Source organism: Eubalaena glacialis, chromosome 1 (assembly GCF_028564815.1).
Source record: "Eubalaena glacialis isolate mEubGla1 chromosome 1, mEubGla1.1.hap2.+ XY, whole genome shotgun sequence".
In the NCBI taxonomy this organism is placed as follows: Eukaryota; Metazoa; Chordata; class Mammalia; order Artiodactyla; family Balaenidae; genus Eubalaena; species Eubalaena glacialis.
Window position 1 is genome coordinate 35,514,662 of NC_083716.1, and position 13,894 is coordinate 35,528,555.

Genomic DNA, 13,894 nt, shown 5'->3' on the forward strand with positions numbered 1-13,894 from the left:
CATTTTGTGACAAATATGTGTAGAGATACACTGGATCACAGAAGCATGATGGCATCACCTGGGAACTTGTTAAAAACTCAGATTCTCAGACTCCCACCTACTGAATCAGAATCTGCATTCTGACACGATCTCTAGGTGATCTGTAAGCACATTAACGTTTGAGAAGTACTGTTCTAGAACAGTAGTTCTTAAACTTTCATGTGCAGTGGGTCCAACCTCCAGATTTCCTAATCCAGTATGTCTGAGATGGGGCCTGAGAAGTTGCATTTCTAACAAGCTCGCAGGTGATGCTGATGCTGGCAGTCAAGGAATTACACTTAGAGAATTATACTGTACTATAAGGAATGAATTAACTAATAGAATGCTATTGGTTAGGTACCATCCTTGGGAGAATTAAAGTCACTCAAAGAATTTTTTTGTGTTTTGTTGGTTCAGATGAGGAAGTCTAGCTGAGAAAGGCTGTCAGAGTAACACTCAAAATACTCGAGTATTTTGCATGAAAAGTATGAACATTTGGGGAAGGAAAGCAACAGAGATAATAAATCATGGTGTTCAAAAAAAAGTCAAAAGAGTATTTTAGTAAAGAATATTAGTAAAAACCCTTCCCTCCCCCCCTTTTTTAAACTACCCTACCCTAAAAGCAGGGATAACTTTAAGCCTAATAAACCAAAGGAGCCAGCTATCAGTGGATTTATCTCAACAGGTTTAGTAACAGGTCTGATAAAGCTCTTCAGGGCTTCCCAAACAAGATATATACATTCAGGGTCCCACCACTGAGAAACAGTGTTTCATGGGTCTGAAGCTGGGCTCTAGGAATGAGTATTTTTAACACGTGTCAAGTGCTGCTAGGTTTGGTAGGTATCACTGGCCACTCTAACTCCCTAGCTCTCAAGTTTAATTTTGTCCACTCAGACAAGTTTTCTAATAGTAGGTGTCCAAAAAGTATCTAGCCTGATAGCTCACCAGTAAACAAACACAACCAAGCACATAATTAAGTGTTCATTGGGTAATATGTCCCAGTGATTCATATCAAGCCACCTGTCTAGAGATATACAAGGAACAGAAAGGTTGTTGGAGATAAATTTCCTCTAAGTGACTTTATTATTTATTTAATTAATTAATTAATTAAATTTATTTATTTGGCTGTGTTGGGTTTTCATTGCTGCGCATGGGCCTTCTCTAGTTGTGGTGAGCAGGGGCTACTCTTCATTGCGGTGTGCGGACTTCTTACTGTGGTGGCTTCTCTTGCTGCAGAGCACGGGCTCTCGGCACGTGGGCTTCAGTAGTTGTGGTACGCGGGCTCAGCAGTTGTGGCTCGCAGGCTCTAGAGCGCAGGCTCAGTAGTTGTGGCACACGGGCTTAGTTGCTCCGCGGCATGTGGGATCTTCCTGGACCAGGGCTCAAACTTGTGTCCCCTGCACTGGCAGGTGGATTCTTAACCACTGTGCCAGCACAGAAGCCCCTCCTCTAAGTGACTTTTAAAGCAGAGGTAAGGGAAGACAGCCTAATGACTATCACAGGGATAGAGGAAGGTCTTCCTCAATTCAATGGCATTATGTTATTCTCTAAGTCCAATTCCTGCCCCCAATCTCATCCTCTCTTCATTTATTTCTTCCTCTAGGCTTCTTCTATCTCTATGAGAACAAAGTCTGGTCTTTAATATTAGATGTACTGAATGTAGTTTTATGCTCTTTAACATATGTAAGTAGATGAGCATTACAATTTTTTTATCACCACCTCCACCCCACACACAAAAAAATCAGCTAGTTGACTCTAACTCCACCTGCCCAACTTATCACTCCTCCAGGAAAAAACTAAGCTCACTACCCTTAACTCAAGTGATTTGTTTTTCCACAAGTCATTAGTCAGTAAGAGAAACAAAATCCCCCATTCAATATCATGTTAACCTTCTAATTAAGGGCATGAGAATGTAATTATAAAACAAGTCAAACAATAAAATTGCATAATAGCATTTTTCTTTCAAAAAATGAAGTTATTAAAAAAAAAAAACCCTTAAGTTATTTGGAGATGACTGTACTACCTACACACATAAAGCAGTAGGAAAAGATCGCATGGACTTTTAAATCAACTTCCAGAAATCTCTTTATTTAAAAGGACAGTGAGGGGCTTCCCTGGTGGCGCAGTGGTTGAGAATCTGCCTGCCAATGCAGGGGACACGGGTTCGAGCCCTGGTCTGGGAAGATCCCACATGCCGCGGAGCAGCTGGGCCCGTGAGCCACAATTACTGAGCCTGCGCGTCTGGAGCCTGTGCTCCACAACAAGAGAGGCCACGATAGTGAGAGGCCTGCGCACCGCGATGAAGAGTGGTCCCCGCTTGCCACAACTAGAGAAAGCCCTCGCACAGAAACGAAGACCCAACACAGCCATAAATAAATTAATTAATTAAAAAAAAAATAAAAAAATAAAAGAACATTTAAATAACCAAAAAATGTTTAATAAAAAAAAAAAAAAAAAAAAAAAGGACAGTGAATAAATGTCCTCAGAGCTCAAGTTCTGATGAGGCCAACATTCACATTTTGTTCTCAGGAAATGTAAAACTGACTTTGTGGGGTGGGTCTGTTCAGGATTAACAACACCATATAGAAATATAGTGAAATCGGTTGAAATAGAGACTTCTGCCATGTATCAAATCAATAATTTTAGCTTTTTATAAAACTTCTTATTACCTATCAATGCCCCCTCAAATAGGACCTAGCACTGTTTTGAAAGTCTGTGGGGGATGTGTTGGTGGGGAGGGAGGACACAACCGGGCTTTTCCCCCCCTCTTAGCTTTGGAAATTAAAATTAACATTATTGCATTACTAAAGAATTATCTGGGCTTCCCTGGTGGCACAGTGATTAAGAATTCGCCTGCCAATGCAGGGGACAGGGGTTCGATCCCTGGTCTGGGAAGATCCCACATGCCGCGGAGCAACTAAGCCCGTGCGCCACAACTACTGAGCCTGCGCTCTAGAGCCCGCGAGCCACAACTACTGAGCCCACGTGCCACAACTACCGAAGCCCGAGCGCCTAGAGCCCGTGCTCCGCAATAAGAGAAGCCACCGCAATGAGAAGCCAGCGCACCGCAACGAAGAGTAGCTCCCGCTCGCCGCAACTAGAGAAAGCCTGCGCACAGCAACGAAGACCCAATGCAGCCAAAAATAAAAAATAAAAGATTGTTTAAAAAAAAAAAAAAAGAATTATTTAATCATGAAACATGCCGAGTTAATTTTAATTTATATTAGTTGACTTGAAAAGCAGTCTTGCTCTTTCAAAATTTTAATCTTCTCAGTTATTTAGCTGGATATACAGTTTCTGTAGGTAACAGAAATATCTGGTATAGGCATTAAGACGTTACATATGATTCTACAGTAAAAGCAAAATTTGAGAAAAGGTTATTCTAGGGAAGACTGTTATAGGAGATGGGGGCCATAGACGGGCTCAAGTTGGCTCTTCTGAGAAAGAAAAAAAATATTTCAGTCCAGATAAATTGAAGATTATTAGGAGACAGTGGCTCTGAAAGGTGGTGACACTATATTATTACTATATTTAAACACTGGGTCCTCACAGAGGTAGAGGGAGCAAAGAAATGAAGAAACCAGAAAAAATACATAGACGGAGGGATACATTGTTTAGTTTTCTTTTCTTTTTTTTTACTTATTTATCTATTTATTTTTTTATTTTTGGCTGCGTTGGGTCTTCGTTGCTGTGTGTGGGCTTTCTCTAGTTGTGGCAAGCGGGGGCTACTCTTCGTTGTGGTGCGCGGGCGTCTCATCGCAGTGGCTTCTCTTGTTGCGGAGCACGGGCTCTAGGCACACAGGCTTCAGTAGTTGTGGTACGCGGGCTCAGCAGTTGTGGCTCGTGGGCTCTAGAGCGCAGGCTCAATAGTTGTGGCGCACGGGCTTAGTTGCTCCACGGCATGTGGGATCTTCCCGGACCAGGGCTCGAACCCGTGTCCCCTGCACTGGCAGGCGGATTCTTAACCACTGTGTCACCAGGGAAGCCCCATTGTTTAGTTTTCTTCCCTTCCTGTTTTATGTGTCATATGTAAACAATAATGGACAATAATTTCATACACCTTATTCTTTTAAAGGGACAAATGAATAGGTCCTTTAAAGAAAATGCATTCCCATAAACATGCAGTTTATTTAAATTTGTGACTATGATGTATTTATTGAGATGCATGTGAAACTAAAAAGTTTCTTTCATTACCCAATGACCCTTATTTGCAGAGCAGAACTAGATTAGCATTATTTACCTTTTAAAACAATGCACATAACTAGATTTTTCATTTTTACAGTACAGATTCATTAAACACTGTCAAAATAAAAACACAAAGTTAACAAAACCATAAGATTATGTCTTACTTTTACAGTTTCTACATCTCCAGCCTTTGCAGCCTCCAGCAATTGTCTGTCTGCCTCTGAATTACCTAATGGGATACCCTCTAAAAAGAAAGAGAAGTAAAGAGTGATTAACTCCCATTTGGAAGGTGGGACCAAGTTTTAAGGAAGGCATCTTATCTGAGAGTAAAGTTCTTTTTATAGTTTGGTGATAATTACATAGGGAATCTCCATGGTAGTAGGGGAAAAGCAATAAAAACTTTTTTGAAACATTACATATGTGAAATGTATGTAGATGTGAATAATAATTATAAAATGAGATTTAAGCAATATAAAGGTACATAATATAATGAAAGATGGCTTGCTCTATAACCAAGTCAGTTGACTGGTGGTAAAGTATTAAATTAGGAGAGCAACAGCTAGATATCTAACCATGGTTCTGCCATTGACTAGCTACCTGAATTGGAGCAAGTCACTTGAACTTTCTGGGTATCTGATTTTTCCAGTTCTAAAAAGAGAAAAGTTGGACTAGAAACAACATCTGAAGTTATTTTCAGGTCTGAAACTCTATGTTTTATAGCTCATTTAAAATCTCATAGGAAAGGAAGAAAACATGTACCTTGTTCTCAGAACAAATAAACTTCAGATGGATTAAAGATGCTAAGTATAAAAAAATTAAACCTTAAAAATACTAAAAGAAAATATAGGTGAATATTTTTCGTCTTGGAGCAGAAAAGCATCTTAAAGCAGTGTATCAAAGGCAGAAACAAAACTAATTTGGAAAAATATCTGTCAGGTAATAACACAGCATTAAACAAAATCATAGGCAAAGAACAAAATGGAAAAAATACTGCAACATAAATCTAAGAAATGCAAATTAAAATAATGAAATACTGGGCTTTTTTTTTCATCCATTAGTGGGCAAAGAGCAAATGGGGAGTTACACTGTCAATATTTCTATAATTTGCATTTTAAAAAGCGTCTATTACTTCTGTAATTCACATACACGCACAAAGACACACATTCACCCAAGGAAATGATTAAGAATCATAATACCTGGGGCTGACAAGGAAAACAGGTCCTGTCACATACTACTGGTAGGAATGTAAAATGGTACATGACAGCTTTTCTAGAAATGATTTAACAATTATGTTAACCTTGACTTGGAAATTCCACTTTGATAACTGACTCTAAGAAACTGGTTGGAAAGGTTAAGTAATAGCACTTAGTATAAAACTAGGAAGACTGTAAATGTCCATCACTAGGTAACTGAATAGGACTAATGTTATTACCCCCAAAACTGACACTGAAACAAATGCATGGTATACGGGGAAGTAAAGGCAATTTTGAGAGCAGTCTTGTAGTTAGTTCACAATTTTAGAAGTTCACAGGAGATCTTATTAATCTGCCTTCATCTATTCAAGCAGTGTTTTTCTCAAAATGCAGTTTCCAGACCATAGGCATAAGGATCATCAAGGGTGACTATAAAAGGTACAAAAGGCTTGATCTGTTACATTTCTTCTCATTTGAGCTTTGAGATGTCAAAGACACTCCATTAAATTCTAGTAAAATACAGAGATACAGGCAAAGACACTAAAATTTATGGGACCAGATTTCTAGGCTGAAATGTTTAACCTAGGCCAAATGTGTAGATATCTGATCTAAATTGATTTGATTTTAAAATGTAATAAGTATCAGTCCATTCAACAGTTACATGTAAGTCAAATAGTTGGTTACCTTGTACAAATTCTATATGCTTTATATGAAGGATCTAAAAAAGAGTGAAGAGGCAGGGCCAGTCTTTAGAGTACTATTTATCACTATGGTTGCTCTTCTAAGAGACATCATCTACCCTTTTCAGTTTTCCTTTCTTTAAAAAGAAATAGCAACTGTTGTGTCTCAATTTTAAAACCTTTCTAGATAAAAACTTAAGAGACAGCTATATACTCACAGAAGCTGGGCAGCAAATGCTACTGGAACAAACTCATAAAAGACTTACAACATGTGGGCATTGAGTACAATGAGTTGATTAAAAAGAAATAACAGCCAACAATTCTGAAAATTTTTCTTTTTACTACCAACTCCTACATGATATGTGAAAAAAACTTTAAGGTTAATTCAAAAAATTTTAATTTCACGGAAGTATTCAATACCTTGAAGAAGTTGCTGCACGTTTTCATTTCCCATCTGTAAGGCAGTAAAGCCCTGAAGGGATATAATGTTAGGATCACACCCATAGCTTAGGAGTAGGCGACAGGTTTGTAGATGACCACAATGCGCAGCTCTGTGCAGAGAAGTCTGACCAAGATTATCCAGAGCATTAACCTTAACAATCAGAAAAAGGTGAAATTAGCCTGTGGTACAAAATTTAAAATGATCTAATCATGTATCCAGCACTTGTTACTAATTTAAAAAATCTCAATTAATCTCTTATGAAGCCCATTATCCAGTGCCAAAGAAAGTATTTTTGCTCAAATCTAGAGTATAAATTCACCAATTCATGAAGGTCCAATTTTCGATTAAAAATATTGAATAACAGTTGTTTAGCACTGAAGTACTCAGAGATTCACCACATTTAGAGTGAGACACTGCCTAAGAAAGTCTAATGCATGTATTTTTATGGATCTCTGAGGTGCAGAAATGTGGAGACTAACCCCAAGATAACAGTCGGTAACAAAGCCAGAGACTAAATTAGCATTAAAATACTTATTTCTATTGGCCTAATCTTCTATCTTATTTATCATGTAAAATATAATCTGTATGGATAAGGACACTATGGTATATTCACACAATGGAATACTTCTCAGCAATAAAAAGAACAAACTATTGATACGTGGTTCAATCTCCAAAACATTATCCTAAGTGGAAAAAGTCTTACACAAAAGAGTATATATTGTACGATCCCATGGACATGAAGGCCCAGAACAGGCAAATCTAATCTGTTAGAAAAAATCAAAATGGTTGTTGCCTCTAGGCATGGAGACTGCCTTGGATGGGACATTGCCTCTGCCATGAGATAATGTTCTCTATCTTCAAGAGTTTTGGTTACACAGGTGTATGCATTAGGCAAAATTCAGTAAATGTACATTTAAGATTTGTACATTTCATTGCATGTAAATTTCACATCCAAAGAAAGACTGTAAACAAATATTGACCTCTAGCTGATGCCTTAAAAGAATTTAGGGAGAAGTGTGTAGTAACTTGCGAATTACTTTGAAGTGTGTCAAAAAATAAGATACTGATGGATAGAGAGAGAAATTGATGGATATGTAAGAAAACAATACGGTGAAATGCTAGCGGTAGAATTTAGGTGGTAAGTATATAGTTATACTCTGTAAAATTCTTTCAACTTGGTTGTATTTTTGAAATTTTTCATAATTAAAAAAAAAAATCACCTGTAAGACTGCTCCTATCTCATCCCCACCACCCCCCCGCCCAGGAAAATAATTCTTCAAAACCTAACTGAGAAATCAAATTCCTCAGTAATCAATCATGTGACCACTAGTGTTTTGAGACACTGTCCAATTCATATTCATGGAATCGGAGAAGACCTGAACAGGATTATATAGTAAGACTTTCTCAATGAATCTAAAAGTAGCCTATAAAGAGCTAGTCTCCATGCTTACAGAATCAGAAAAATCAACTTAAAATGCCCAGAGCAATTAATCTGTTTATTCATGTACCAAAACTCACTGCAATGTGAACTATATATCCACTTGAAAACTTTATTTGGGTGCCACTCTGTGTTAGGGTTAGGGTGACGAACTCGTCCTGGTTTGCCTGGGACTTTTCCGGTTTTAGCACTGAAAGTCCTGTGTTAAATCCCTTAGTCTTGGGACAAACCTGGATGGTTGGTCACCCTAGACAAGATTGTTTCACTGAGCTTCACAACTCAAATTTAATATGCATCCAGATATTCCTCAAGTAATGCACCACATGTAAAAAAAAAGTGCAATCAACGAAAAGTTATAGGACAGACAGACAAATGAGATATGCCAAGCAGTCAAGCAGAAATAAACTTTATTTTTTCAATACTTTACAATAGGAAAGATTGAGATTATACATTATCAAGAATTCCCCCAAAATAAAAGAGAAATTAGGACACTGAGAGGCAACATAAAAAGAAACTGTAGAATTCTAAGTGGTTCCTTGAGTGGAAACCCAAGGAAGGACAGATTAGAAAATCATTCTGCAAAGTTCATTTAGAGAAGAGCCTCAGGGGTCCCCAAGGGGTAAAGGGATCTCTATTTCTTTCTTCTCCCTTCATCACAGCAGCTCAATTCTATTATATAATGAATTTCTACCACAGACTTTGTTTGAAGAAAGCAACGATCGATGGCTAAAAACTGAAAACTGTTGAATTAGGTGACTGTTATCTCTTCCAATCTGGGAGGCTATGTGTATTGTTTACTGAGTAATTTTTTTTAAGTTCCTGGGTAAGAAATAATGACTTTTAGCCTTGATGAAAACCTGATTATTCCATGAATAAAATGCTTTGTTTTCTTTAAATCCACTTGACTTTTTTTTGAGGTATAGTTGACATATATTATATAAGCTTCAGGTGTCCAACATAGTGAAATCACCTTGACTTTTAAACTTAAGGATACCGTTTCTACAAATAGGAAACCAATATTCTCCTAATAAAAATTATAACTGTTATAAAAATGTTCATTTGGGATATTCCCTAAAACCATCTTACATGCCACATTTTAGAATACATTTCTCTACTGAATGCTCTGGAATGAATGACTTTTGTGATTTTAAAAAAATGCTTTGTGTACAAATGCCAACTACAGAACTTCGCAATATGAGGAGCTATGTTTTTAGTCAAGTTACTTAATTTATTTCCTTCTGTTCCATGATCTCTGGCTTAGTTATGAAATAACAGAGGGTAAGAGAGACTGTGGTTGGGGTAAATAACAGGAGTTATCATGGTAACCAAGCAACAGAAGATAACAGAAGAGAATCCCAAAAGATGATAGGTCAGAATAAATATGTCTGGCTGGGGATATTCTTAACAGTGTATTGTTAGAAAAAGAAGGATAACTTGACCAGTGGGGTGTGGTTAAAAGGAAGAGAGAAGGAAGGATATATAGGAATAATGTTTCTTGAGTAAATCCACAGACTTTCTAGCAAAAAGATATAGAAAAAGTATCTGCAGGACTACTCTGAGGGAAAAATACCTATGAAAGAGTAAATAGCTTAGGAAGTCAGGCATTTCATCTGCTAAATAGAAAACAACTCACTGGATTACCAAAGATTACCAAAAATGAAGTATACCTTTGCTTCATGTTTCACCACTACTTCGACAACATCGTTATGAGCTTTCTCAGATGCAACGTGTAGAGGAGTCAAGAATCTTAAAGAGAAAAAGTCAGCCGGACAATGAATGTATTTTCCAAAAATAAAAGTGTCAATAATTTTTAATTATTAAAAGCATACTTACTCTTTAGTCTTTTCATTGATGTTTGCTCCTTTTCTTAGCAACAGTTCACATATTTGCTTTCTTTTGGGATATGGAGATGCGGCAGCACAATGCTAGATAATTTAAATTGCAGCATTAATCAAGGACTATACATAACTGATTTTTAAGAACTTTCGTGTTTCCAATCAAGAACAATTAAGAAGTTATTTCATGTCTTTGTTTCATTTTTGACTTAACTTTGCTCTTCAAAGACTTTCTTTTGGATAGAATGTGCAATGATTGCTAAATTCTGACAGGGCCTGAAAACCCTATTTAGCAAATGATATGTTATTAAATATTTTGATTAAGCGTCATAGTTGTCCTACATCTCTGAAAAAGCTACTACTGCTGTAATGAAAAACTTAAATTGTGACCAACAGTCCTTTCAAAACTGTTCCCAAAGAGCATGGTGTTTATGTTATTTTTTAAAGGTTAATAAAACACCCCAAAGGTTGGGATTTCTTTACATGAAGAAATAACACAGCACTTGTCAGCTCTGGATTGTGCTTAGAAAAACACTGATGGAATAGCCGACAAACTGGGTGGTATTTATATCTTCCTCAATGAGTTGCTCCAGCAGGATAAGGACCTTGAATTACTTGTTTGGTAAAATCAGTGGTAGAAAATTATATACTCTGAGTTGGAGGCTGCAGGATCTATGTCTATGATGTATCAAGGAGAAAAGGAGATAGGAGGTAGGGATTTGCCAGTTATAAACCCAATAAGTATCTCATGGTCATGTCCCAGATCTTTGTCTCCCCAACATCCAGGATTATACCCATACACAACAGGTGTCAGAATGAGTGAACGACTAAATTAATGCATGAAAAGTTAAGTTAAAACTGAAACCTGAGATTTCATGGAATAAAAGTTCTGGACAACTGTCAAGCTAACTTGTGCGCACATCTAAACACAGTACATATGAAATGTGTCTGATTTTAACCTATTGCTAATTATAAAGCTTATCTAATCTTCATGACTTTGTTTCAGATTCATTCTTTGATGTCGTTGCTGTCACCAAAATCATTCCTTTGCCCTCAATAAAACCATTTCTAATTGGTGAACACAGCTCTTTTGGTATGTTTTGAATAATCATCCCAGGACATCTATCAGGATGGCACAGAGAATGGAAAATAGTTTATATCCAAGAATTCTTGAGCTCATCCATTTCAAGTTGCACCCTTACTCTTCTGCCCCATCCTGTTACAGGCAGGGCCTGTAATCTCTGGAAACCTGGAAGACAATGCCTCTCCAACACAACTATCTACCAACAGTTAATTCCTTGTATTTTAAGGTTAATAAAAAAAATGAGTGGTTTAATAGTAGAATGCTCAGAGGAAAACAACATGTAGAATTAACTTTTCAGACTGGAAGATTTTCCATGTCAGTTTTTCTAAGTTTCCCTGTACCATCTTGATACTGTTATGATTTAAATTTTGCAGTGGCATTTCTTATTAGTCTGCAACTTTGCTATTTTTTTTTAAACACGGATTTTTTTTTTAAAGTAGCAGAAAGTTCTACAATGTTTTATAGATAGGTTTCTACATAAAACTTCAGAGTTTATACCATGGCATAAGGAAGAAAATTAACCATAAAAGATATTAGGTAAGTAAGGCTACAAGTTAAATTTGCCCCTGAAGACATTAATTTACGTAGTGTCATCTTCCCTCACCGAAAGCACATTCTGCAACTCATACTGCTTTGTTCCTTAAATTTCTACTTCTAAGGTAGCCTCTGATCACAACATTCCCCTTCCTATCTTCCACCACTTACCTCTACTAGCTTCCATTCTTTTCTTACTGCTTTTCCATAGACTGCCCAGTTCTCATCTACTTTGTTACAGCACCACAGAGCTGACATTACCTCTATCAGGGAAGCTGCCTCTACTCACACAGACACTTTACTCACACAGTATAAAGGGGGTATATACAGACTTTAGATCTAATTCTGAAAAAATTACAATACCAAAAGGAAAATCAAGTGGCTTTTATCTTGATGGCAAGATTATTTTCTTTTTCAGTGGGTTCCAAAATTTCAATCATAAACATTTATGCTCTTTATAATTAAAAAAAGCAAATGATATACATGATTTATGATAATAGAAAAGTCACATATAATACATGCCAGTATGTGAATAAAATTTTTGTCTGGAAGGATGTGCAAATGAACAACAGTACTGCATTTTGAGCAGATGTCGTTGTCTATTTTTCTGTATTGTTTGAAATTTTTTCTTTATATACCTGCAGGCATTAATTCTTAAAAAGCACATATTTTTAAAACAATACTATTATTAAAAGTAGGACATTATGTTAGTTATCCTGCATCACCGAAAGAAGTAAGACACGATGATTAATTCAGCATGTTTTTGGTTATTTCATTTTAAAAACTTAAATCTGAAACATTACCAATGCTGTTTCATGTGTTTGAGGATGCTTAAAATTCACCATTTCCAGAGAGAGATGTTTTTTGATTCGTGTAACATCAGCTTCCCGTGCAGCTTGAAGCAACGAGTGGCCTTTAAATTCATCTAGATGAAGAAAAAGCATTTAAATCTGCATGAGAATTATCAAATTTATGGGACTTGCTAGACACAGTATTTTTCTTGAACTTATTTTCAAAATTATCTACCAAGTAGCCAGAATGAAGCTCTAAAGATATTCTCCAAATATAACCCTTGGAAAGGGCGACAGTGGTATGCCAGCTCCCCTCAGTTATGACCTCATTCATTCCCATGTGTATACAACATGGTCTATTCAAGGTCTATTTCGGTCTGATATATGGATTACTGCTATATATTCCCAGACCAGAGAGTTCTGAGAATTTTCCAAAGCACAGAACTCTTCTCAGAAAAGAAAGAAAAGAAAAGGTGCTCACCGTCCCCATATTAACGTTACAGCAGCAGCAGATGGTTCTGCTCACACATCAGAGGACTGGGGACTAGATGAGCGGGATATTTCTAAGAGCCGCCTACTGATCAATAAATGGAAGAGGGCATTTTCTCAAGATTCCTCTCTATTATTCATCGGACTTGTGAAACCACCCATTATCTTCTACTATTCCAGAATAATACAAGCTTAACACAAGTTTCCTATTTATGTATAGTAATACTATATCTAAAATACGTGGCTATTTCTCACCACTACATCTATTTCAGTTATAGACAGAAAAGCACAGAATTGCCCAGATACCAAAGAATATTAGATGGTAAGATCTGGGGACTATGTTTACAAGACAGCAATCCTACAAATAACACTTCAAAACTTCATAGCAGCTAATAAGAAAGTCACATCAAAGACAGGAATAAAGCTCAAATTCTTTCTTTCCAAAAGCATACCATCTATAAGAGTAACACACACAAGAAGCATTTAACTTGACTTGAAAAAAGCAAATACAAATATACTTTCTTTTCATAGCATCTTAAGAGCAAAATGAGTAGAAAACTTTCAAATGATTAAATATGTTAGTGTGAACAATAATAGATACCCATGGTTAAGGAAAATACCTTATTATTCAAAAATTTCCAAAAAACAAACAAGAAAGAAAAAATGTTAGTTTACTGATGTAAGAGCTTAGCTGAATGAACAGTCATCATTTTATACTTACATGCTAATCTTTCTTTTAACTGTGGTGTGGGAGCCAAGTCTATAGCACTTTTATTGTGACAATTCAGCAGTGTTGGATCTGCGCCGTAACTTAGGAGAAGAGAACACACTTCAACTCTGTTCTTGGAAGCTGCCTCATGAAGAGGAGTGAACTGCCACAAGTCCATTGCATTTACGCAGGCACCATGCTGGGGGTGGGGTAGGGTGGGTAAAGCATATATTTAGCGCTCAATTTTTAAGAGAATTTAGAGTTTTCAGTAGTGTGTAATTTAACATCATGCAAGCTTAAAAAGGTTATGTTCCCAAAGGTCACTTTTCAAACCAATTACTTCAGAAACAGTAATTTTTTTCCCCGCAGAAGAACAGTCAGTGGTTGCTAGGCCTACCCACAAGTGCCTATTTAACTTTTATTGTTAAAAACAGTTAAAAATGAAGCTTTACATTTAACCTGCATCTTTTCCAAGAACTAGTTTTTCCTTTCCTGA

The 13,894-nt window shown here is 36.7% G+C and overlaps 1 protein-coding gene across 1 annotated transcript in view; it reads right to left on the bottom strand.

The window, feature by feature from the left end:
• Positions 1 to 13,894, bottom strand: part of TNKS2 (tankyrase 2) — a 64,202-nt gene that overhangs the window by 26,276 nt on the left and 24,032 nt on the right. Inside the window, exons 8-13 of the mRNA XM_061172102.1 lie at positions 13,411 to 13,597; positions 12,213 to 12,334; positions 9,790 to 9,881; positions 9,624 to 9,702; positions 6,497 to 6,668; positions 4,368 to 4,447 (exon numbers count right to left, since the gene is read on the bottom strand). Coding sequence (XP_061028085.1) covers positions 4,368 to 4,447; positions 6,497 to 6,668; positions 9,624 to 9,702; positions 9,790 to 9,881; positions 12,213 to 12,334; positions 13,411 to 13,597 — 732 coding nt within the window. The remainder of the gene's footprint in view (positions 1 to 4,367; positions 4,448 to 6,496; positions 6,669 to 9,623; positions 9,703 to 9,789; positions 9,882 to 12,212; positions 12,335 to 13,410; positions 13,598 to 13,894) is intronic.